This window comes from Micromys minutus (genome assembly GCF_963924665.1).
Source record: "Micromys minutus genome assembly, chromosome: 23".
Classification (NCBI taxonomy): domain Eukaryota; kingdom Metazoa; phylum Chordata; class Mammalia; order Rodentia; family Muridae; genus Micromys; species Micromys minutus.
This window is the reverse complement of record NC_137958.1, coordinates 31,119,815-31,146,625: the sequence shown is the minus strand read 5'-3', so window position 1 is coordinate 31,146,625 and position 26,811 is coordinate 31,119,815. Positions and strand designations below refer to the sequence as shown.

The 26,811-nt window shown below is 43.4% G+C and overlaps 1 protein-coding gene across 3 annotated transcripts in view; it reads right to left on the bottom strand.

The window, feature by feature from the left end:
* Positions 1–24,695, bottom strand: part of PPP1R9A (protein phosphatase 1 regulatory subunit 9A) — a gene marked incomplete at both ends in the record, with an annotated part of 233,371 nt that extends 208,676 nt beyond the window's left edge. For all 3 annotated transcript variants that reach the window (XM_080936475.1, XM_080936476.1, XM_080936477.1), the window contains one exon: positions 23,301–24,695. In XM_080936475.1, the coding sequence (XP_080792601.1) occupies positions 23,301–24,695 (1,395 nt within the window). The remainder of the gene's footprint in view (positions 1–23,300) is intronic.
* Positions 24,696–26,811: the final 2,116 nt, after the last annotated feature.

Sequence of the window (26,811 nt, the reverse complement as noted above, 5' to 3'; positions counted from 1 at the left end):
AGCACATACACTGAGGGACCAACAACCCTCTACAGCTTCAGTTCTAGGAGAATTAATATCTCTGGTCTCCTTAGGCGCAAAAGTTCACCAATTCACGCAAACACTTGAATTTTAAAAATTAATAAACATTTAAAAGAGCATATTTATTGTTCCAGAAACATGAATAGTAAAAAGGTGACCTGGGGGATGATGGTCAGGTGTGAACACCTGCCCACAAGCCTGATGTCGTAAGTCAGAGCCCACAAGGGACAGAGAATCAACTCCAGAAAGTTCTTCTGCGGCATGTATCCACCTACACCATTCTCTCTAAAACAATTAAAATGGTTTTTTAAATAATTTGTAAAAAAAAAAAAATTAAGTAACGTACAAAACACTGAAGAAAGGGCTTTAAAATCCACAGCAAACAGAGCACACATTCACAGTTCTGTGACTCGCTGATTAGAGTTGTTTTGACATAGTTTCCTAACTCCACTGAGTCTGTTCTAAATTCAAAGGCCAAATCTTTTTGACAAAAGGAAAAAAAAGAGGTTGGAAAAACATTTTTTTCTATAAACCTGAGAGAACGGCTTGGATAATAAATTTCAGGCTAGATTTCAGCAGTAGATGAGAGGCTCTCGCAGTCACACTGCAGTCAGGGATCCTTGAAAGGCCTCCTTAGGGGGGGCAACTAAGGCTGCCATGCTCAGTGAGGAGCTACCATGCAACTATTAAGAGTATGTTGCTGTGGCTCAATTACGCCTCTGAGCAGTCAGCATGGCTGGAACAAGGAAACACATTACTGGCCTCTGATTCACTGCTCTCCTCTGCACATAGAAAACAGACCCAGCAAAAAGACAAATTGTTGTGCAACAGAATTATGCATTCAAATTATTCATGGGTCATGTCCTAACTGACTTGAATTTTATGGCGCTAACACTCGGCTTCTAGTCTTCCATATAAACCATCTGACAGAAATTCTCAGAGGCTACACTATAAGTAAACATTCTCAAGAAAAAAAATAAATAAATGTTCTTTATTGTACTTATGTCCTTTATTCCAAATTAATCATGTTATCTCATGGCAGTCAAACAAAATTCTGAGTTAGAAGCATTTAAAAATATTTTCTAACAGGGTGAGGCCACACTCCTGGAGACAGGTAAGAAGTAAATGGCTCGTCTGAGGCTGGTCCAGGATGCATAACAAGGCAGTGGAGAGATGGGGGTGTTTCTTTTCATAAAGGGCCTCCTCTATAGCCAGATCTTTACGTGAGTGCAGAAGCAGGTTCAAACCAGCCTGAGCAGACCGTGGGCTGGGCTCTTCAGACTGCTGGCTGCTGAAGGACGGGGTGCGTGCTGAAGAATGGGTCCCTTAGTAAGGATCCCGTGACCCTTCCTATATCACTCCTCCTTGGGATAATGCCTTTAGTCTGTCAAGGTAAGTTTCGACTCCCTGTATCTTTACCATTAAATATGGTCATCCCCACACAATCATGTGTCCCACAACAAGGACAAGGCACCATCTCTTGCGGTAGAGACCACGGGTTCCTGGCATCAAAAGCACACAGCAGAGTTCTTCGGCACAGTGGAACTGTTTGCTCATGGCTGAGGAGGGAAGAGAATGCCTCCCACTCCCCTTCTATTCTCATCTCTGCCTGTCTACCTAAGCTCACTCATGACTTAAGCACTCTGATACATTCATGCTTCGCTGGCATTTCTGCAAATAGTTCAGAATATTTTAACTTCCCCTTGGTCGTATTTCTGAATTTCCAGAGGAGAAGGCTTAGCTAAAAAACGAACTATAATAAAATCATCTGGGTTAAGCTCCTTTTAAATTTGCACATTTCAAGTAGAATCACGGGAAACTAGATCTGTTTTGTAGTTTACAAATAGATCTGTCTTTAAAACACTAACATTCTCCTCTGTGATGTGGAACATTGTAAGTCTGTGATTAACTCTTTGTGCCCATGAGAGAGAGAGAGAGAGAGAGAGAGAGAGAGAGAGAGAGAGAGAGAGAGAGAGAGAGAGAGAGTGTGTGTGTGTGTGTAAATATATATAGGTGCATACCACTTGCATTCAACATCAAAATCTTGATGTCTTTACCTGTGTTTACTTTTAGACGAAGTTAATTTTGTACTGGCTTTAAATCCCAGCCCCATTTAAAGTGCCGCTGTATTGGGTAGTTCTGTTCTATAGATATAAACTGCAGTTCTGAGCAATGGCTTCACAGCAGGTGTATGACAGCAATCACAGGGAAATTAAATAACAAGTGAATGGGTAAAGTCACAGGACCCAGACTTAAATCTTTGTGAATAAGAATCAGCAAATGAGAACTGAGAAGACGACTTCCTAGGGGAAGGGACCTGACACCAGGCCAGACCATTTGAGTTAGGAGAGAATGAACTCCCATAAATTGTTCTCTGTCCTCCAGAAGTGCAAACACACACACACACACACACACACACACACACACACGCAAGCATGCACACACGCACACATGCACGTACGAGCATGCCTGCATGCACACACATACACACACAATTCCACAAGGTAGCATAACATACAAAAAGGCAGATGTAAGTGGTTATCACTGGTGGTTATGAAGCCGTAAAATCATGCTGTACGGCACCACCGCCATCTCCTCTCCCGGTCCTCCACTCCTGTTCCTAAGTCCCAGCACAAATGCAGCGTCTACACATTCTCCCAGTCCTAACTTAGGCACAAAGTTAACTTCAAGTCCAAAAGTCTCCTCGGAGTCTGCAGAATATCGCTACAATGACTTTACAGCAGGAAACCTCATTCATAAGTACTGTGAAGCTGAGCACACTGGCACGGGCCCACTACCACACAGTAGCTTTCCAGCAGCTGAGGCAGGACTGCGGTAAGCTGGAGATCAGCCTGGACTACTCAGTGGTCACCAGGCTAAGCAATGCTGTGTTTTTTAAAAAATCAAATAAAGTAAATACAATAAAATTTAAAATGCAAAAGAAGAAGTTGGATGAACCGGGTATGGCTGTCCAAGCCTGTATTCACAGCCCTTGGAGGAAAAGGAGAAGTTAAAAGTTTTTATCAGCTTTACACGGAACAAGTCCAAGGTCATCCTGGACGGCTATGTGCCTGCCTCACTGCCACTCAGGAGAGGCAGAACGGAGTCAGAAATCAGGGGTCCTCAGTCCATGTTTTCTCTGGTGGGAGACAGCAGTATCTGGAACAGTTGCTGTGGTCCCCAGTCTCCCGTGTACCCACGTGTCACTGGGCATGGCGGGGAGATGGGAACAGCTCTGTGCTTCCTCAAGGTGTCTATAGACCAGGGAGGAAGGGAAAGGCTGGGGATGGAACCTGGTTTGGTTCCAAGTGGATGCAGAGAGCACGGAGGGGCTGGGAAAGAGAAGGCCTTCTCTGGGAGATGTAGGTAAGACTGTTTATAACAGAGGCCTCCCCCACATCTCACCAGGTCACCTTGATGCAGAGAAGGTCTTAGCTTGTCCAAACTGGTCTTCTGATGGCGGGTGTAAATGCATAAACCTTACTCTAAGTGAAGCAGGGGTTAAATACCTTTTGCAGGAAGGAATGTCCAGAGAGGAAAGCTCACTGGCTGAACACGCAGGGCCTATCTAGATACCTTATTAGCACAAAGAACTCCAGATGTCTATGCTACATAACTAACCGCCATGGTCCTCTCAGTAGGGTCTCATGATTTTGTGTTCCAGAACAGGTAGAGCTTGGCAGAATGCTGACTCCAGTCCTACTGATCTCTGTTCTGAGGTTGCCCCAGGATCGGAGCCTGACCAACCTTACCAGTTCTTCTGTTTGGTGGCACAGTCTACTTGTCCCACAGGCCAATAAGAATCTGCTTCAAAAATAATAAGTCCGACAGTTATATAGCACATTAAGAGTTCTACAATAAGAAGCTCAAAATGTAAATCTAGAATATGCTTCTCCATATGAAGGCCACCAAAGGCAGCTTTCATTTTAAAGAATCCAGATATGAATCTTTGATATCAATTCAATCTTGACATAATATATATGTACCAAGAACAATGTAACCAAATAAAAGTAAAGAACCTGTAGCTGGTAAGCTCCAATTTGTTTTAAACAAAAATAACAATCAAATAACAGTTCTTTCAAAGAAGAATTACTAAAACCTATTTTGGGCCACTTCTATGGTGAAAAGCTCAATTAAAAAGCACTTGCCAGTGTCTTTCATAACAACACACAAAATAATTAAACTTACCTTTAATATTGGCTAACAACTGGCCTGGCACATACCTCAAGTAAAAAGGATAAAAGCCAAGATAGTGAAGACCCCACCACACACTTACCAACTTGGGTGAGCCATAAAACGCCTTGAAGAGGTTGGCCGGGGTCAACTAACTCATACTGTAAGAGTCTTTAAAGCAAACACATAAATGCCTCTTATGCAGAGAAGTATGGTTCACATTTAGATAATATACTCTGGGTACCTTTTTTGTTCACTTTTGTGATTGATTTCAGTGTGTCATATATGTTTCCAGGAACCGAAGTTCACTGGATGGCACTGGACCAATAGGAAAGAGACTTCCTGTTGGAGACTGACTGCTTGAAACTACCTGGCTCACCAGTTAGGAACTGTGGTGATCAAAATGAGAAGTGGCCCTGGAGAGCTACTTGCAAGGGAGGGTGGGGGTGCTTTGATAGCTAATAGCTTCACTTCTCTTCCAGTTCACTCTTATGGCTCACTGAGGTGTGTGTGTGTGTGTGTGTGTGTGTGTGTGTGTGTGTATGTGTGTGTGTGTTGTGTGTGTGGGGGTATGTATGTGTGTGTATGTTTGTGTGCATGTGTGTGTGGTGTGTGTGGTGTGTATGTATGTGTGTGTGGTGTGTATATATGTATGTAGGTGTGTATGTAGTGAGTATGTATGTATGTATATATATGTGTGTGTGTGTGAGATTTGATCTTTCAGTGTGTGTGTGTGTGTGTGTGTATGTGTGTGTGATGTGATCTTTCAGTGTGTATGTGTGTGTGTGTGTGTGTGTGTGATTTGATCTTTCAGTGTGTGTGTGTGTGTGTGTGTGTGTGATGTGATCTTTCAGTGTGTATGTGTGTGATGTGATCTTTCAGTGTGTATGTGTGTGATGTGATCTTTCAGTGAGTGTGTGTTTGGTATGTGGGGTGTGTGTGTGTGGTCTTTCAGTGTGTGTGTGTATGTGATGTGATCTTTCAGTGTGTGTGTGTGTGTGTGATTTGATCTTTCAGTGTGTGTGTGTGTGTGTGTGATGTGATCTTTCAGTGTGTGTGTGAGATCTTTCGGTGTGTGTATGTGTGTGTGGGTGTGTGTGATCTTTCAGAGTGTCTGTGTGTGTGTGTGAGAGAGAGAGAGAGAGAGAGATGTGATCTCTCAGTGTTTTGTTCCTGAGCCATGCCTTCCCCACCATTGTGGATAGCTGTCACAAATGAACTCTTCTTACGTTGCTTCTGGTCATATTTTATCACAGCAGCAGAAAAGCAACTAATACGGCATCTGAAGCTCACTAAAGATAAAGAAAAGAAATCATTTCAATGTTTATTGGTGAACACACTTCTCAGTGACAATTATGAGTCATAGAGATGGACGTGACATATGTGTCACCCCCCCATCAGGACGATGGAGTGTGTAGGACTGAGAAGAACGAGACAAAAGCTGGATAGAGAAACAATGTTGGCTTACTGATTCTGAAAACTGATATTCACACACATCACTCTAAGGGGTTGTGTAGGCTCCTGACCATTCTAACCTCTATGGAGAAGAAGGGAAAATGCTGCTGAGAAGGGGATACACGAATGAAAGAGAAAACTGTGTACAGTGACAATGCTAAGTAATTCCAGGGAAGTACTGTCATCCAAACAGCACCTCTGTGTGGACACACTAACCATGTGTGGGGCAGAGGCAAACACAGCTCTCAGAATCACTCCCAGCTGTCTACAACCTTGGGCGCTGCCCCAACCTTCTACTTTAAGTCCATATTTAATATGGCCCAGTGGTACTATCCGACTTCTCGTCTGCCCCTCCCTGCAGTTCCGGGTGAGAAGTATTCTTTCCCTGTGCCCATCCATCCGTCCTCTCCAATCCCTCACATCACTGAACAATCCATCTGCTAGCAGTTTTAAACCTTTGTATTTCTCAAAACTATTTCCAATCTCTTCCTCCAAACTGTCTTTGAAGTACCATATCTCAAATCACTGTTCTTAGCTTTTTTTTTTAATTAGAAGTGAGGGTGTGTGGATCACTGGTAAGTACTTACTTAGCAAATTCAAGGCCCTGGGTTCAACTCCCAGAACTAGCAAATACCTATCCCTGCCATTAAAAGTTTATTTGATACAAATAGCACCTCTCGCTTGCTCTTCAGTAGTCTAAACCTCAATTCTTGAGAACCACTGTAAGTGCAGCCTGCTAACTTGGACTTATGCATGCCTAGCTCACACGTGCCCCATATAGCCCATCTTCCAGTGTGGCTTCTCTGACCCCAGTCATACCTGCCCACATTCAAAACCTGTCAATGAAACATTCACAAAAGAAACAACTTCTTAGTCCAACACAAAGGACCCTTCCTGCTCTGCCCTGGCCTATGAGCAATGGAGACGCGTCCTCAGATCTTCAGTAGACACCACTTTCCCTGCTCTCTGTGCTCTTCTGCCATTTGGCACATCTGCCTCTTTGGCTGCTGATCTTTACTGAATCTGTACAATAGAGCTTCACCTCCTCTTGGACTTTCTCTAGCCTCCCTTTGGAGGCCCGATGCCGTTGCTCTGCCTCCCAGGAAGCTGTGCACAGTTCCATCAATGTGCTCCTCCCACCAGCTTCTAACTTGGCTCAGGGGCCTGCCTCTGCCACAGAGATTTAACTTCTTGCAAGAGCAGTGCTGTGCCGGACCAGTGCAGCACAGACTCTAGACAAGACAGTGGCCTGTCAACTCAAGCAATGTGGATTAGGAATGTCCAGTAATTGAAAAAGAGGGGCTAGATTAGAGGAACATAGAAAAATGTGTCTATTTTAACATCTACAATAAACATAACACTGATTTTTAAAGTTTTTATAACCATACATTCAAGTAGCCCAGGCTGCACAAGCAGTATCACCTCAAATTCTCTAGCCTCCATCACGCAAGCATCAGGATCACAAATATCTGCCAACATACCAATCTCAAAAGACACATCTCCAAAAATGTATGCAATCCCAATAGAATTACTATATATTCAAAAATAAATATACAGAACCCCCACGGGATGCTATTAAAACCTAATTCTGCCTAGAGAAATTTTATTTATAAACAAATTTGCATGAATAAGCAAAGCCTTTTCATATTTCATCTTAAAAACAACTGTCAGATATCCTCCAGATAATGTAATTTATAGAAACACATACACTCATGCATATACCAGCAAACAAGGAAGGAAAGAAGAGAGAGAGGGAGGGAGGGAGGGAGGGAGGGAGGGAGGGAGACAGGGAGACAGAGAGGGAGACAGGGAGACAGAGAGGGAGGGAGGGAGACAGAGAGGGAGGGAGGAAGACAGAAAGAAAGGGAGGAAGACAGGGAGGGAGGGAGGGAGGGAGGGAGGGAGGATCTCCAGATCTTGGCCTGTTTTTCTCACTCAGCTTATTACTAACTGCTTGTAGATCGCCATGAAAAGCTGAGCACAGAGGTGCATGCCTGAAATCCCAACTCGGGAACTGCAAGCAGGAGGCTCAAGAGTTCAAGGCCAACCCTGGCTACTTGAGATACAGTCTCAAGAAAGGAAGGAGGAGGGAAAGAAAATTGTAGGCAGAGAAAAGACTTGATGGAATATACAACTATTTTTTTAGATAAACAGACTCATACTCAGCAAGAATTTGATCGGAGAATGAGATGCCCAACCACCAATGTTTACAAAATTACAGAAAAGCTCTAGAGTGAAACCCAACACTCCTTCTATACTGGGGAGTGAAGGCAAAGATAGAAGCCAAAGTGAAACTCCTCTCTAAGTGCTAACAACAAAGGGAACCTCACTGCAGGAAGCAGACATAGTTTGACAGCCTTTGGAGGAAAGTGGTTTGATTTGGTTTCCTGACATAGTGTCTCACTAGCCCAGGCTGCCCTCTAATCTCTGGTGCTTGTTTCTACATCCACTGCCCAATTTCAATTACAGTCTTTAATTAAATTTTCAATTATTTTCGTTGTGAGAATATAAACATATTCACACATTTAAGTTAGCAGAGATGTGGCAAGTTGCTGCACGTTCTAAATACCTTTACAGCTTTCTGAGGCGGCCTCAGTTTTCAGATTCGCTCACGACTAATTACAAGCTTGAGTGATTACTCAAAGTAGAAATAAAGGTAAGGCAAAATGAATACCTCCCCTTCTTCCTCCACAGCCATACCATACACTACCATACGTTAATGACTATTCCTTTTACTCATGAACTGTCATTACCTTACAGGGCCATAAGCTGAAATTTCCCAGATAAGAGGGAGCACACACTTTAGTCTTCCAGGACCACGGTTAGAAAAGATTGCAATCCACAATGGAATCATTCAGCCCTCGTTCTCTGAAGCTAACTTGAAAGATGTTGCCCATAAATAAATCATACAGCCAGTATACATGACAAATACTATTAGAATCTGTCATGATTTTAATATGCTTAGCCCAGGGAGTAGCATTATTTGGAGGTCTGGTCTTGTTGGACTGGATGTGGCCTTGTTGGAGTAGGTGTGTCACTGTGGGTGTGGGCTTTAAGACCCTCATCCTAGCTGCCTGGAAGCCAGTCTTCTCCTAGTAGACTTCAGATGAAGATGTAGAACTCTCAGCTCCTCCTGCACCATGCCTGCCTGGATGCTGCCATGTTCCTGCCTTGATGATGATGGACTGAACCTCTGAACCTGTAAGCCAGGCCTAATTAAATGCTGTCCATATAAGAATTGCCTTGATAATGGTGTCTGTTCACAACAGTAAAACCCTAACTAAGACAGAAGTATTCCAACTTGACCTGTCCAGTGGTGGAGGGAAGGGATAGCAAAGGGAAGGGTTAACTGATACAGAATTTGCCTACTATTATGGTCTTTTTGGGCACACTACAGAACAAACCAAGTTCCAACCGTAGGAGTGTAAACAAACAAGAAAACCACAGAACTAGGCCCTACCAACACTAGGGATGGGAGGTCAAAGCACCACCTGACCTCAGGTACCAGAGACTAGAAGTATAGTGAGAGTCCAGCATGGCACACAAGGGCTCACCAGTCTGTAGAATTGGGTTTCAAACATATAATCTTGCACTAGAGCATATGGGGAAGCTCCCTACTTAGTATTTCCAAGAAAAAAAATGGGCAATAGAACCAATTCCCTCATTAAGACACTTGGGAAATATATATGTAATTCTTCCTGGAGTGGTTCTTCAGAGACCAGATTGTACAACAGACTAATGGTTAACTGTATGCTTGAAGCCTGATGCTTACACGCTCAGTCAAACACCAGCCCATTGCTTTCCCTGTTTCTGTGGTAGTATATTCATTTCATCTTACTCACATAGGTTTTTGAGACAGAGTCATTAAATAGCCAAGTATGGCCCTGAACGCCTCCTGATCATCCTGCCTCTGCCTCCCAAGAGCTAGGACTATATATACACATTTGCTGCCATGCCTGGATGTGACAGTGTTTTCGGCAAGAGTTCCTTCTGAAATGGTTTTTCTAACTAGTTGAAACCCCTGAATAATTGAGTGACACTACACTTGCCCCAGGCAACAATGAAGTAGGCAGCCAAAGGCTTTTAAACTCAATGGCTACATCAGTTCTCTCGTGCAGGCCCCAATCTCCACAATCACGTCGGCCAGCTAATTCTCTACAATAAGTTTCTCTGTGCATTCATGAGAGAGAGAGAGAGAGAGAGAGAGAGAGAGAGAGAGAGAGAGAGAGAGAGAGAGAGAGAGAGCTCATGCTTGTGTGTGTGAAAAGTTCCTATTGGGTCTGCTGCTCTGATGATTTCAATCTAGACTCAGAGAGGGACCAGTCAACAGTAGAAAGTTTTGCAGGCATCCTAGCCTCCAACGAAGACTGAAGGCTCTACTCAACTTAGCATGTTCAGCGTTGGCTAAGAGAAAGATCACCACATCGGAGTCCTACAGACAAGAATGTATATAAATTTATTCAAAATCATTATCAGGAAAAATATTTTTTTCTTGAATTTATAGCCTTTTCCCAATTTAGTCATTTTTCTAGAAAGAAACCCTTAGATGTTGTATATTTGGTGCTGCCTCTTTCTAAAGAAAGAGGTCCTTATATCTATATATAATTATATAGAATCAGCCAGAAATCACTACCACAAACTCAGAATTCCGCGATACTAACAGAAGGTACTAAGTCATGTGTAGTAAAGCTTAAGCACACCTAATGAAGATGGTAATAAAATTTCTTATTTCACAGTAAGATGAATTAATCAGAACTTTACTAGAACTCACGAGATGCCAGATTACTTAAATCTCTAAGATCAGAATGACCACTTAATCTAATTATACCAGGGCAGCACTTTAGGTTTGTAACTCACAGCTCTGCTCCACAGCAAATGTGTGTTTCTCATCATCTATATGCTGGACATCATTTGCTAAACATTCTCAAAGGTGGAAGCTGTCAGATACGTGAAAGAAAATGACCTTCTGACCCCAACTAAAAATACTATAGACTACTTACTATACAGCCCACTCATACATCACACGGATCTCCTCTCAGCCAATACTTTTGTTAGGAACAACAGGAAACTACATATTGGCTGGTGTTGTGGGACAGGAAACATGGTCCAAAGGACTTTGTGGAAGCCTAGACTTCAAAATTCTGTTTTCAACTGATTGTGTGTGATTCTTTTCCACAAGGCTATGTGTAAGCAAGACACTGGTGTGGACATCTTCAGTCACCTTTCTAGACAGGAAGCTCACTGAGCTCAGTGACCCTGCAGATCAACTCACATGAGCTACGTGGGAGCACTGTCAGGGAGCACCCATGAACTCACATGGGAGCACTGTCAGGGAGCACCCATGAACTCACATGGGAGCACTGTCAGGGAGTACCCATAAACTCACACAGGAGCACTGTCAGGGAGCACCCATGAACTCACACAGGAGCACTGTCAGGGAGTACCCATGAACTCACACAGGAGCATTGTCAGGGAGCACCCATGAACTCACACAGGAGTACTGTCAGGGAGCAACCATGAACTCACATGGGAGCACTGTCAGGGAGCACCCATAAACTCACACAGGAGCACTGTCAGGAAGCACCCATAAACACACAGGAGTACTGTCAGGAAGCACCCATAAACTCACATGGGAGCACTGTCAGGAAGCACCCATAAACACACAGGAGCATTGTCAGGAAGCACCCATAAACTCACATGGGAAAACTGTCTGGAAGCACCCATAAACTCACACAGGAACATTGTCAGGGAGCACCCATGAACTCACATGGGAGCACTGTCAGGAAGCAACCATGATCTCACATGGGAGCACTGGCAGGAAGCACCCATAAACTCACACAGGAACATTGTCAGGGAGCACCCATGAACTCACATGGGAGCACTGTCAGGGAGCACCCATGATCTCACATGGGAGCACTGTCAGGAAGCACCCATGAACTCACATGGGAGCACTGTCAGGAAGCACCCATGATCTCACATGGGAGCACTGTCAGGGAGCACCCATGATCTCACATGGGAGCACTGTCAGGCTCTCATCAAACAAATGTTTGCTGTCTTTGGTTAAGATTATTCATTAAGATTTGCTGCATTTCAAATCTAGTATATCTGATTTCCAAAACAACACTTTAAATAGCGCATCAGATTATCTTAGAACAACAGATGAACTCAAGAAAACATCTAATGCCTATAGAAATGGTATAGTCATCATTTAAAAATATTCTAGAACATTTCTCCTTCTTACCTGAAAAACCTAGCTACAAAAGTGGGATCAATTTACTCAGATATTAAATATTATAATCTTGGACAAAGGCTATAACAGAAAAGTAGAAGAGTGAGTATCTGGCTGACAGGACAGCTCAGTATTAAAGGCCCATATTGCCAAGCGATCTGAGCTCCATGTCTGGGACGACATAACAGGGAAGAATGACGCCCATAGGTCATCTCTGACCTTCACACACACTTATGCACTATATGTAAAAGTGCAATTACTTTTGCCAACCACTTTAAATTGTTACTGGTGATCCATCTGCACCCATCCACCTGTCACCATTTTCTGTGAAACAGGTTTTCTGTTTGGAAGGGGAATTTTGTGTGTATGAAGTTGGTCCTTTCCTTCCACCTCCATGTGGGTTCCAGGAACGGAACTCAGATCTTCCGGTTTAAATGCTAAACTCTTCTACCTGCTGCTCAATCTCACTGGACCCAGTTTGGTTCTGAGAGGATCCCAACAGGTCTAAGTTCTAAAACACTAGACCTTGAAATTCTGATCTTCCTGCTGCCCTACCCCCAGAATGCTGGAGATCGCTGGCCTGTATCACCGGCTCACGACAGAACCCACGGGTCATAAACGCTAGGCAAGCACTCAGTCAACAAACCCAGACCGTGGGAAAGGAGCGTATCCCCATCATTCAACGTTTAAATCTAGAAAAGCGTAAGCCATTTCTAAGCACCAATACCCTGTCCACCCACCTTTATTCTCTCCACGGCTGTCAGAGTTAACATCTTCATCTGCATGCCTAAGATCTTTGATCTAGATGCATTTTTTTAAAAATAAAAATGTTTTTAAAAAGCCATGTTAGGTATGTAAGTATCCTGTTTGTTGTGACTCCTCTTTCAGAAGTCCTCTTAGGAAACATGGACAGATGTTTCGGCACCTGGGAGCTCTTTTTCATCTTGCAGAGGACATGGGTTTGAGTCTCAGCACCCATATATCAGCTCACGACTGTTTGTAGCTCCCATTCCAAGGAATCTGATGCCTTCTGCTGACTGCTGTGGGGACCAGGTGTGACTGTGGTATACAAACATATATTCAGGCACAAACACAGATATGCATTAAATACATAAATAAGTAAATACATGGTTTGAAACCCCGTACAGAAACCATGAGCTATACTCCTGCAATGCACAGTATAACCACCATGACAAGTCCAGTCATTCTTATTGTAGAAATGTGAATGACTTTCTACTAACACAAATAACAACGTAATCCTTACAAACACTACTGACCCAAAAGGCAATAAAGAGAAAAAGTCATGTGTAAGAAAGTTTGACAGGTGAGAAATCAAACTTCTCTAGAGGATGTGATTCAGTAGAAGACTTGGGGTTCAATACTTAGCAATACTTAGTGAAAAAGTAAATGAGACAGACCTGCAAACACATGAAAGCCGGCACCTTCACCAGCTCATAAGCACAGTACACACAAGCTGGAGTACAATGTTGGCTGCCTGCAGGAAACTCCTGAGACAGTGATTGGTACTGGCCTGCAAAAAGTCTTAAACAACCTTTCTGAAGAGGAATGCATCTGACTGTAAGAAGGATTTTCAACTATTTTGGTAGTATTTTCATTTTTTTAAATATATCTTAAATAATTTAAGAAAATTTTCTAGATGCTGCCAACGTGTATACGATGTTGGTTCATTTTAAACATTAATCACATATACACAGATACTTACAGTTGGAGCAGACTTATGACTCAGAATATTGCAATGGTTTGCTTGTGCCTTCCAAAAGCACGCATGCTGGGATTCTAACTACAATCGAGGGGGCTGTTGGAAGGCGTTGGTGCCTTTCCTATGGGACTGCATCTGAGAGCCGGCACAAAAGGGCTGCACTGGTGAATTTGCCCTTTGACATCAGTCCAAGTGCCCCTCACCTCCGTCGCCCTAGCCAGATGCCACCACCATGCTCTCAGAGTTCCCAGGCCCTGGAATCATGATCTAAATGAACTCAGATCCTCTGTTAGGGCAATCATCATTCTCCAATTCTGTTTTTCCACTTGGTGTCATTTGAATGTAAAAGGTCTTCCTTCTTCTTGTTCGGGCTCATCCTGTGAATACCTGACCCTGAGACTTTGCTACTTTGAGGTGGAAGGCTGTGGAACCAGGCTACGAAAAGTCAATACCTTCTTCTGGTTCCAGCTAATCACTCTGCCTACAGGTCTGCCACTTGAGGAACTCCTCACCAGTTACCCACTGCCAAGCACTGTATCCTCCTGCCCCCATACCCTCCCACCATGATGGGTTACACACTCTGAAACCGAGGGCCAAAATTCTTTCTTAAGTTGTTCCTGTTGGGTACTGATCTTAGCAATGAGAAAATGACTAACACACAACTCTGTCATCACACATCCTTGTTTCTAGGCCAGACTTTACCTTTTGTTTTTTGTTTTTGTTTGTTTGTTTGTTTGTTTTTGGAGACAAAGTAGCTATATAGACCAGGCTAACCTACTCTCAATCCATCCGCTTTCCAGCCATCATGCTGAATGTATCTGTAACCTACCTGCCAGCTTCAACCTGTCTTTGTTCTTGTTACTGATGCTTGTATAATGATGTTAGTGCTGTTTTTGTTTGAGACAAAGTCTCAGGTAGCCACTGCCCTAATTATGATGCTGAAGGTGACTTTAAACTCCTAATCTTCCAGCCTCTACTTCCCAAGTGCTGGAATTATCAGGAGTGTGTTAACCTGGCAAGCAGCTAGTCTTAATGTGTAAGACTAATTTGCATTTGTTTTAAGGTTCACAGCTCAGGATCAACATTTCTAAGAGAAAACAGGTACTTTCTCTATGGAAAATGTATGACGTCCTGTGTTTGTGTGTGTGGGGGGGGGGTTGTGTGTGTATGTGTTTGTGTGTATGTGTGTGTGTATGTGTATGTGTATGTGTATGTGTATGTGTGTGTGTGTGTGTGTGTGTGTGTGTGTGTGTATTACTGACATGACCACAGCCATGTCAAGATCCCCAGTGCCTCAGACCCATGAGAGTGACAAGGCCTTTCCCTGGTCCAAGGACAGAATTGACACTGTATGTGGACAACCACCACTCCAGCCTGAGACTGCTCTTCAAAAGAGGCCTCCTGCTGGAGCTATCTATCCCTCCTCCTTCCCAGGACAAAATAATGGGTTTTGGGACCATGGCTGATACCCTTCCCCCACGGAGCAGGGCCCATCTCATGCCAGCTTCCTGTGTCTGTGTTGTCAACTCAGAGACCCACTCAGCTTAGTCCCAAAGCTGGGAAGGCCACAGCAGCACATTGCACACAGCGTAATGTGTGACCTTTCCCCCATCTATCCATAGACACTACATATACGCTTTTCTAAATCCCAACAACATATAGGAAGCAAGCAAACCAAATTTTTCTTTGGGAAATAAAATCTCTGTGTATCTTTACACGCAAGCTATTTAATTTCTTTGTACAGATTGGTATGTGAGAAAGAAACAGCTAGTTATACTGAAAATTTAGGAATTGTGCAAAAAAAAAAAAAAGGATTGAAGATCAATATTTCAATCACTCTGAACTATGCTATGAAGCTATTTCCAGAACAAAAGTGAGTGGAAGCAATTAATATGTCAGCCACTAGATTACCCAAAAGTCTCTCTTTCTTCTTAGTTCTTCAGTGGGGGTTTTAATATATACTCAACCCATACTTTCAAAAGACACACTGCTCTCATATCTAAACTATTAAAGTAACTTCCTTTCCTGTAATATTTTAACCACTTTTAAGATTTCAGTGGAAGCCATGGTACAAATGAGATTCAGGAGCAATACAGTATGTTATTCATATTAATAGTTTAACAAAAGCTATCCACAGGTTTTCTCTTTCAAATAATGGCACAAATATGATAATTGTTGCCCAGCACAGTTATTCCCGAGATGTAACCAGAGAACTACAGACTTCTGGCATAAGCAGGTATCTTAGAAAAGCCCACACTTAGATAGCCTCAGTTACAGTGAGAGACTCAAAGGCTCAAGGAGAGCTATCCAAGTCTACAGACTGTCAAGTTAACTCAGTGTCGAAGTAAAAACTGAAGTGTGTCCATAAACAATCCCGATCAACAACAAATACACTGAAAGCAAACACAAAACCCAGCAGGCGAGAAACAGCCTTGAAATCATTAGGGAAAGGCTCTTTCTAAAAGATAAATAAAGAAAAGCACCAGCACCGGCATAATGACGGTATTAGCATAAGCATGCCTTTCTGAAAGCCTGTGTGAATCACACCGCCCTGCTCCACAGAAGCCCTCTGAAACACAGGAGAACAAACCAGGCGGGGAGAACTGGGACAAGAGTTTCATTGTAGCAACTGGGAGTCAGAGAAGGAGCACTCCAAACAAGATGGAGGCCAACCTGCTCTATATTGGAAGTTCCAAACTATATGAAGCTAACAAGCAACAACCTGCCTTGAAACCCCTCCCTGAACGGGGAAGGGCACGGTCCCAGGCGAGTGAGCTGTGCCAGCCACCACCTGTCATATAAACCGTAGGTTCTTCCATCCACCTTGCGTTCTGCTCTTTCCTAGGTCTTCAATCTTTGTCTGGTGAGCCGTCGGTAACAGGTAGCGTGTGCCTTCCCTGGCTCTGCTGTCATACTTCCCTGTAGCCTGCCAACGTGACTTAAGAAACCCCATTCCACATCCATTCTATCTCCTACACGCTCTTAAAAAGTGTGCTCCCGGTTCCATGGACATGAGGTGTCCAGAAGGGACAAAGCCACGGAGACAGGAAGTAGATTGCTGTTTGCCACAGGAGAAAGAGAAATAGAAAATGATTAATACCAAACAGGCTGGGAGTATTTGCTGGGTGACGGACACATTCTAGGGTTAAATACTAGTGCTGGTTACGCAACCCAGTAAAAACGAACACTATACTAGAAATGGTGAGCTTTCGGGCTGTTTACATTTATTTCAATACAGAATTGCAGGTCACCTTGAATATACAAAAAAAAAAAAAAAAGGAAAAAGTGCATAGATACCTAGCATACCCTCCCCTCGCCAATTCTCCAATAAACTCTCCATAAAAATAATTTTCAAGTAGAAGATTGTCTTTTGGCAAAATGTTGCTAATGGCTTCCTTTAGTGACTAGGAAATTACATTAGACTGTATTGCGTTCAGTGTTGCCATCTCTAAGTTTCTGTGTTCCTAATATGAAGAGATTAATGCTGGGGAAAAGGTTAAGAACTGACCAGGAAGAAAACTATAAAGCAGCAGATTGTTTTCTGAGGCTTGTTTGTTTGCTCAGAATTTAATTGGCTTTCTGAACAAGTCCCTAAGCTACTGCTTTGTGTGTACCAATGGAAATGTTAGAAAAACTCAAATGCAAAGGAAAACTAAATCAAATTACTTCGTATGTGTAGGTAGTTGGGTCAATGAGGGAAGAAGCTATGTTTGAACATTGACAGCTATCCACTCCCACCCCCCAAACCTTGCCATCTTACTTTTAAAGCTCTTAAATCCAGCAACCTGTGCTGTTGTAAGGAAGTTTAGAGCAAAAACAGGTAGTTGTGCTGAGCAAAATCTTCAAAATTTGCTATGCAATGCAAGGAAATATCAAACATGATTTGCTATAGGAAAAAAATTTTTATAAATGAATGATGACTGTTCAGTGGTCAGTGTAGCCTTGAATTTTAGGCACTGACTTTACATATATTATTTGATTCTGCAGAATATACTCAATTAGTTGACATTTTTTATTTGCTTCGTTATGAGCCATAGGTTATAAAACATCAGAATGTAAGAGGAAATCCAATTTCAATGTTATGCCTTCAAAGTAATCCAAATAAAAATAAGACAATTAAGATGACAATGCCTACATTTTCCTCTAGACACTTATTGATTTAGATGCCCCCAAAGAATGAAAGGAATAGACTTTCTCAGTCAACCAGACCTTCCTTCTCCTCCTGTCTCTTTATAATGAAAGCCACAGGAGGGTCTAGGCTGTGGTGTTTTAATGACCCAAACTCCTTTCTGAATGCAAAAACCATAATCCACTTTGGCATCTAGAAACTGTGCCCTGTGTAACTGCAGCTTGTTCTTATAGGAATCCTATTGCACACACCCTACTTAAGCAGCCCCACCCAGGGAGCAGATTGTTGAACATCTTATGGCCAGCTTCCCGGGAAGCCAAACACTGTACTTCATTCCGAAATCCAGACAGGGCTCTGGGGAGCAGCACTGATAGAATTTGGAGCCTTGTGAGAGAAGCAGAGCCTCTTCGGTGGAAAGGCTCACACCTGTAACCTCGGCACTCAAACAGCCGAGGCAAGAAGACTGCCAAGACCATGCTGGGCCACATGCTTCATGCCAGTCGGGGAGGGCTACCTAGGGAGGCTTTATCCCAAGAATGAAATAGGAAAAGAAATAAAGACTCTTAGATTCCAGGCCTGATCTGCTGTTGAATAAGTTTACTACAGTATTTTAAACTATTAAATTCTCTTATAGAAGTAAACAGATGGGATTGGTGATTTAGTTCAGTGGTGGTGAACTGGAATGCCTAAGGCCCCAGATTCAGTACCCAGCGCTGCCAGCCCACCCCACTCCAGCCTGGAAAATAAAAGAAAGCAAGTGTGGTGGATGAATGTCCACATGATGGGTAAGTCCACAAATGAAAATGAAACCCGGCAGCGCAAACTCGGAGCTCAGTTTCAAAAATATACATAAAATAGGTAAGTTAGGGATCACCTGATATTATAAAAACAGAATACACAGAAAATGCGACAGAAATAAGGAGGCTGAAGGGACTAACACTTGAAGTCATCACTATGTCTCCTCTGGGCTGAGAGCTGTTGTCACCTCCCTATGGAAGTTATCCTCTTCAAACACTGCAAATGGCCTTTTTCTGGAACTGCAGGGGATCTCCCTGAGAGAAGCAAATTACAGCTTGTGGCTTATCAGCAGACAAACCTGAAGAGCCACCAGGATATCCAGTCTGCTGACCAGCACAGCCCACTATCCCAATATCAGCTCTGGTCCTCAGAGCCCCACAATCAATGGAAGAAGGCTGGTTGGAAAGGAACAGACAAGGCCAGCTTAGGCTGCGCAGCAAGGCTTGGAGGGAGGCGGGTGGTGTGGCGGAGACAGGGAACACTGTACGGACAAGAGACAGGGAGTAGGTAGCATGAACTTCAAGTACTCCACCGCTGAGCTAAGTGACCAGCCCTATACTTCTCTCTTAAATGTATCAAGCTACTTTATGGCTTGCCTTTTGAATCTAGACCTGCCTATTTGAGTTGAGAAACTGCAGGTTCCATCACGGTAGCTTTGTTGCTGGCTGCTTTTGATGCATCCCCTCTGCAATAGCTGGCCAGGCACAGTGCTCAGGATCGAATGACTAAGTCAAGGTAGTTTCTCAGGGAACACCTACAGAAACAGAATCTGCATTTTAACAAGAGCTCCAAGTGATTCATATGCATATTTACAGTTTCAGAAGCACTGCTGAAACTTAAAGCCTCCACAGACACAAAAAGTTGGATCTCAGAACTTGGTTCTGAATGTCTGTACTGAAAAAAAAAAAAAAAGCATTATATGCCCAGGACAGAGACTCTGAGCCCACAGAAGGCAGAGAATACGAAGAACCATCTTCCAAGGCTTCCAAGGCCCCTCTGAACAGTGAAAGACGCATCTCTGCCCTTGCCTATCCTCCTCTGAATACCAGGTCGCCAAAGTGCAGCGTAGTTTGAGTACCACTTGAAGCAGATAGCACGACACACCATAACATTAATTCTGCTAGCTCATACTGGCTGGGAGCTAAGAAAATCTTTTTCAGATGACGCCATTTCGAGAATGCAAACCTAAAGAACATAAGGCTGCTAGCAACAGAAAGGGTTATTTATGAGTTCCTTAATGAGACTGTAGTGGTGACCCAGGGAAGGTCACCAAACAGCAGAGGAGACTGAAAAGCCTTGTTAATGGGAGAACCCACCTCCCACCCGCCCCTTTATTGTGACAGAGCTTCCCTTACCGAGAGGATATAGATTTTATTCATAGTCTTTCTGACACATACTAGAGCCTCAGTAAATGTTTTAAAATGATAGAAAAATTAGTGACAAAGGCTAATCTCTGTTGGCCTTGATTGACATTTACTTTAATTAAATTCGTTCCTTTTAAAATGTTTCTGAAAATTAAAACATCACTCTATACCTTAAATTAATATTAGCTGTAGCATTCTCTCAAAGTTTGTACTTCCTATTAATAATATTATTCTGATAGCCCATGACCTTATTAAGTACATTAACCTATACAATTAAAAACAACTGTGCCTACAAACAGACATGGAAATTCTGCTAACTGCTGGCCTGCAAAAAAAAAAAAAAAAAAAAAAAAAAAAAAAAAAAAAAAACAAAAAACTATATTTTGGAGGAGGGGAGAATACTGAAACAGTTTCTTACAATGTATCCCACAATGGCCCTGAAGTTTCCAGCCTCCTGCTCCAGCCTTTCAAATCCTTAGAACACAGGCATGTGGCACCATGCCTCAATGAATCTGACTAATGTCAAATTACTAATTAACGTAAGGAATATGTTTCAGGAAAGGTTTAAATTGTTTTTGTTTGTTTGTTTTTCTGGGTCCAAATTTAAGACATCCTAAGGTCTTGACCATTTACTGAGAGTCTCTGTAAGAGGACTGACCTAGACTTTAGAAACCCACAAACTCATGCAGGAGACTAATTAAGAACTAAATATGTTCCGAATATTTTAACTAGTCTAGACAAAAAAAGAGGATTGCCAAAATTACAAAAGTTGCAAATGTTATTTTTGTAAAGAGTACGATTTCTGTTGCTTCTCAAAGAGGGGGTGTTTAAACAGCAAAGGCGTTCGATCTTAACTCTCCATCACCTAAGTAAAGCTTTTCAAAGTAAGCATATACAGTGAATGGGTGAACATACTCTGTTCCAAATGACCCCTGGAATCCCTGTCACTGCACATCGGGTACAGCCAAGCACTCAAACTCTCAAGACACTGGGCACCGTTCTGTTACACTGTTTAACCCGAGTTTATTTTAAATAAAATGTATCTGAGAACTGACTCCTGGCTCCCAGAAGAACTAATCTGATAGAAGGGAGTATCTTCTGCAGCAAGCAGCATGGCTAACACACATGATGAACCTACAAAAGCACTGGCTGAATTTTGTTGCTAAATGACTGCCCTTTGAGGAAAAACACACATTAATTGGGGAATGAAGCAATCTGCGCCATCAGTAGAAAGCTGCTAGCAAATGTGCAAGTGTATCCACTTTCCTGCTAAACAAGGGAAGCAACAAGAAAGAGTAATTGTCCCATTCATTACAGAAGAGATAAGAATGACACTTGTGTTTGCAAACTTAATTCACTCCAACTAGTTAACAGGCCAGCAAAAGGCCAAAGCTCTCTCCTTTACTCAGATCTTCCCCTGAACCCAGGTTCTTTATGAAATGGGATAAATGCACGAGAATTCTCTTTTACTATATGAAACCTCGTTTGAATTAAAAAAGCTTATTATTATGAGCATAAGAAACAAGGAAGTCTGAATTTCAAATGTTCATAGCCAAAGAGCTGGCTTGCTCACATACGAAGGCATCCTTCAATGACAAGTCCTTTAAATCCATCACTCAAACCAACGCACAGTTATGTTCTGTGCATCATAGGACCCAAATACAAGGCTGGAATCCCACGAGACTCACGGGCTTAAAGTCTTGATGATAAATGTTCATAATCTGATATACCTCCACGTTAAGCAGTCAGTGGCCAGAATTAACAAACTCCTTGAAGAGTTATTTCAGTTACGTATCTCTCGTTCACTTTAAAACAGTTTAATCTTACTGGTTTCTTCCTAAGGGTTAGAAAGATGATATTCAGGACAGACAAATAGTGAGATCCAGGAGCTCACTGGACAGGATTAGGGAAAGGATACCTTTGAAGTTGGTGCCTAAAAGTAAGAAGAACCCCCAAAAATCAGGCAAGCAGAGAGAATTAATACAAGAAGGCATTAAAACATCCAAGGACATGGCTTATTTTCACACTAAATTCATATATCTGGTTCATTTTAACATCCAAGGACACAGATTACTCTCAAACTGAATTCATATCTCTGGTTCGTTTTATACGTAGATGAACCGCATGGGGTCATTCTGACCCAAATACTCACCATATTCTAATAACTCTGCCTCACTAATATCTATACAGAATTTCACATCATATTACTTTATTTCAAACTATCATTGCTCAGTCAAAGCAGTACCAGACATTTCTGTGCTGATTTTCTGGTAAGTTATCTGTCTTACAGCTTCATATGCAAGTCCATGGGTCGGAAATAAGAATAGTCAGTAACTTTAGGTTTTGAGAAGCAAATTGACAAAGATATGCTGTCCAATTCCAAATCTGTTATCTGTACATCATGTGTGTGCTAGAGAGTGGTTTCGAACTATGTATTTGCACCCTAACTCCCCGAACTCCACACAGATGCGAAACCAGAATCTGAGGAGGGAGGTAGTGGGCAAGGACAGTCTGAAAAAGCCCTCCAGGGGATTCTGACACTCACCCAACCTCCGGCCCTTATTACCATTTTCCACTAAGAGCATTCTACCACTGGCTGCTAAGAGGCTGTCTGTTCCTCTCCTCTATCAAATGTTAGTTGCGTCAAGTCATCACAATAAAGCATCTGAATTCCATTGGCATTTATCTGATATAGAAGGGGGAAAACGATGCCCCGAAGAGCAAGTCAATTACACTTCCCGTTAAAAATTTCACCGTAAAGCTACGACGTAACACATTCTGAAACTGAAGTTGTATATTGTCACGGCTTTGCAGACCCAGTGTTTAAGTCAGCTGATATATTTCCATAAAGCAAATGTTCATGACCAAGTAGCAATGCAAAAAGGGAAAGAAAAAGAAATCAGCAACATGATCCACTTACACTGAAGTAAGGGATGACTCCGAGACACTCAGCAAGTAAATAAAACTCAAGGCTAGCATAGATCACCCAGTGCACCTATTTCCTGTGTCTTATAGCATAGTCGGAAAGTGATTATTGACAGGTAATCTTAAAGACCCCCTCGTAAAAGCAACTGTATTTTTAAAACTCCTGTTTGTTTGGGGTGTGTGTGTGTGTGTGTGTGTGTGTGTGTGTGTGTACCTGTGCCTTCTGCTCAGACTCCACCCCACCAGAAGGTATGTCACAAACTTCTTTACCTTCCTGATACCTCACTGGTAGTCTATGCCCACCGGACATCACATTAACAAATCGGACTGACACCTCTCCAACTCCACACTCCTAAAGTCACCCGAAACAGGTGCGTACCAACAACCTCCCATTTCTTACAAAACCCAGTGGATGTCAGATCTCTCCTGCTTAGGTCCCAATGCTGAAAGGAAACTTAGGGAGCGGTCTAAAAAAAGCATACTTACCTTAATCGGAGCACAACTAAACTTAATTTTCCTATTTGCTGGGATTTCTTCTTCTTCCGGCAAGCCAAGGATTTCCGAGTATTCCATATCAGGCTGATAGTAACTGCTCTCATCACTCTCCTCCTCCTCATCTTGCTCTGTGCCCGTCTCTCCCCAGTCCGAGTTATACCTGGACCTCACCCTATACACGTTGTAGTCACTCTGCATGTATACATGGGAACTCTCAAAATTGTTGGGGTCCTCGGGTACTTCTTTTCCACAGCTGGGTGCAGAAGCATCAGGGGAGGTTAGATTCCCACCTGTCAGGTCTTTCTTCTGTCGCTGTTCTGCCTCACTCCCAACCACATTAGCTTCAGCATCTTCCACCGGCTGGTTCTGTGGTGAAAGGATATTAGACTTCGGCATTGCCTGGTTTTCAGCAGAGGGTTCTTCAGGACTATCTTTCTCGGTGCTGTCCGGAGTCTCTGGTTGAGCTGTGACGTCCTCGGCTTCCTGGCTCAGCTGTCTCTCTTCACTAGGCAATGAAGCTAAAGAGGTACCTTCCTGAGCCACTTCCGGTACTGGCACAGCATCACTCGTCTGAGCATCCTCTGTGTCAGTACCTTGTTTGTTTGAAGGAGGTCTCGAATTAGAATCCTTGAGACGGCCAAAGGTATCCAGATTGGTTACGGTGACAGATGGTAAATTCAGGGGGTAATGCCCAGTCACCGAGTAGTGGCTGTTCTCAGCCTTCCCGGAAGTGATGACACCTGGAGACTCGCTGTTCTCAAACACTGCGCTCAGTTGACCCACAGTTGGAGAGACAGCTTCCGTCCGGGGGCTCAGGCTATCCAGGGAATCGCTGCTGCCTCTATTGGACTTGGAGCCACCCCACTCATCCTGTGGTTCAGTCCCTCCGGCTTTCTCTTTCTTTGGGGAGTAGCGATTATTTTGCCCTGACTCATGCCCACTTCTCTCAAACATCTTTCGAGTCTCTGTGAACTTAGCATACGAAGGGCCATCATGCATCGTGTCAAATCTACTAATTCGTTCGGAGACAGAGGACTCCAACCTAACCACTGAGCCATCCGTTTTCTCCACAAATTCTTTGGGCTTCATCCTTCTCTGAGGGGATGAGGGCCTACCTTTCCCCCTTGTTTTGGCGACAACAGCAGCATTCTCATTGGGTTCCATTCCCATCTGCATAAATAGGTTTTTAATTCTGTTGACATTGGAGCCATACTTTCTACCCCTGCTCTGCTGGGAGCCCTCACCTTCTTTTGTTTTCTGTTCCCCATCGGACTTGGGTTTGTCAAAAGTACTTTTCAGTGCCTGGAACTCGGTTCTGTACGCGTTCCTGTGAGGAGAGGCACTTCTGAGAGTGGTTCGTTCACCTGCAGATTCAGCTTTCAACATTTTTACTTCAAGGGTGAAAAACCAATGCTCATAATGATCCCGGGGGTTAAAACCTCAAAAATCAAAAGACCTCTCTTCCTAATGCCCAGCGTGTGGCCAGGTAAAGGGCCTCTCAAATGGCCTCTCAAATGGCACTCTTGTCCAATGGTGATTCCAACAGGTGTATCAGAAAGGTATTCACAGTCAAGACTTAAACACAACAGCTTTTTTTTTTTTCAAAACTAGAGGTTCATCTGCAATAGAAAAGAACGAGTTTCTGAATTCAAGTGTTTATCTGAATTTCTGTTCAGTCAACTAATCAACACTTAACACTTTGTTTTCCAAGGAATTTAGCCTTGGAATCAATAACCTCAAACATCAAATAAATAACCTCAAAATAGGACATTAAAGTTAAGCTAAAGAGTTATTCCGATTGGTCTTTGGTGACAGAAGTGTTTCAAACATAACCTGGAGGTGCTTACAAAACAACCACACACACACAAACACGTGCACACACAGACACACACACACACACACACACACACACACACACACACCGCTTGATGCAATGCTTTAGACCAAGTTTGGGGTATTTCTATGACTGATTTATGAAAAAACTCGACAACTGATTTACTCCTTAAAAACAAAAACAAACAAACAAACAAAAACAATAAAAACATCAAAATGGCCACTTGCTTTGGGAATTTTCCATAACCGTGCAAAACAGGAAAAAGTTTAGAGTCTATGTTTTCAAACTCTAAACTATGACTACAGAGGCTTCTTTGAGGGCTCTGAGCCGATATTGTCAAGGACAGCATGCTCAAAGTATTAATTTCGGTGCAATGGCAGAACAAAACAGACAGAGGTAAGTTCTGGAAGGTCAATTAAGTTTTACTGTAAGTTTTTCTATGCATTGTTTGGAAGTTTCCTAGCCAAGAGGCTATTATTAATTTGGGAATGGAGTCTCCTGGGAATAGATGCATGAGAATTTAACAATCAGAAATCAGGTACACTATGACACTTCCTTCCACAGCCCTGATTTGTCTACTTCTGGCCCCTAACTTACTACAAGATTGGGGGGGGGGGGATAAAAAAAAAGCAAAGGCCATGCTTGCTTCCTGCCCTCCTCCCCACAGCTGGATTTTCTCTCAACATGCCAGCAATCCAACACTTCAGGCACTCACTGCAGTTCTACACATTTTTCACCCTAGTTGTTTTGTTTTGTTTTAATATTGGACGGCACCAAATCACCCTCACGCGCCCCCGGCTAAGGATACCCATACTTTCACCTAAATCAGCTCCAAAACTGATTCCTTTGGCCCAGCATGCATTCATGGCCCATACAGGCAAACAAGGGAGGAGTGTGGTGCCTGTGGTTTTTGGGTTTTTTTTTCTTCTTTATTTCTTTCTTTTGGGGTGGGGGGGGTTGAGCGTTGACAATGTCCTTTTACCCATAACCACCCTCCCCTCTCCCCTAGCCGCACACCCCGCTCCCTCCCTCCGCCAATTCAAGCCCGAGGGGACGGAGGCGGGGGCGAAGGGGCCGCCGGGGATTCAAAACCTGCCCTCACCAAAAGACAAAACAGAAATAACACCAACTTGAGAAGGCGGCCGATTTTCCCCCCAGCCTGGTTCGGGACGCAATCCCTCGGGCCCCGGGGCAGGGCCGGGAGAGCAGGTGACGCCAAGCGCGACGGTAGGAGGTCGCAGTCTAGCTTTGTACCAAGAAGCACCTGAAGTCCTAACACACTGGGGCTGCGGCTCCCGGCGGCTGCCAGGCGGATCCCGGTGTGTGGCACCGGGAAGAGACGAGCTCGCCGGCCACATTAAGCCGAGAGCCATTGACAGGGTGATGATCACAACTGCCTCTGGGTTTCTTTTTTTTTTTTTTTTTCTTTTTTCTTTTTTTTTTTTTTTTTTTTTTTTTTTGGTTGTTTTGTCCCCCCTCTCCCCGTGTACCGGGAAACAATAGATCCCGCGGAATAATGCCTCCGCTCCTCACCCCAGTGCTCCCGACCGCAGTCCACCCCCACCCGCCCGCGGGTCCGCCTTTGTGCACGCCGCCGCGTCCCCGCGCTCCCGCCGCCCCGCCACCCGCACGCCGCCCCCTTACCGAGCGGCCCCGGGCGGGAGGTCG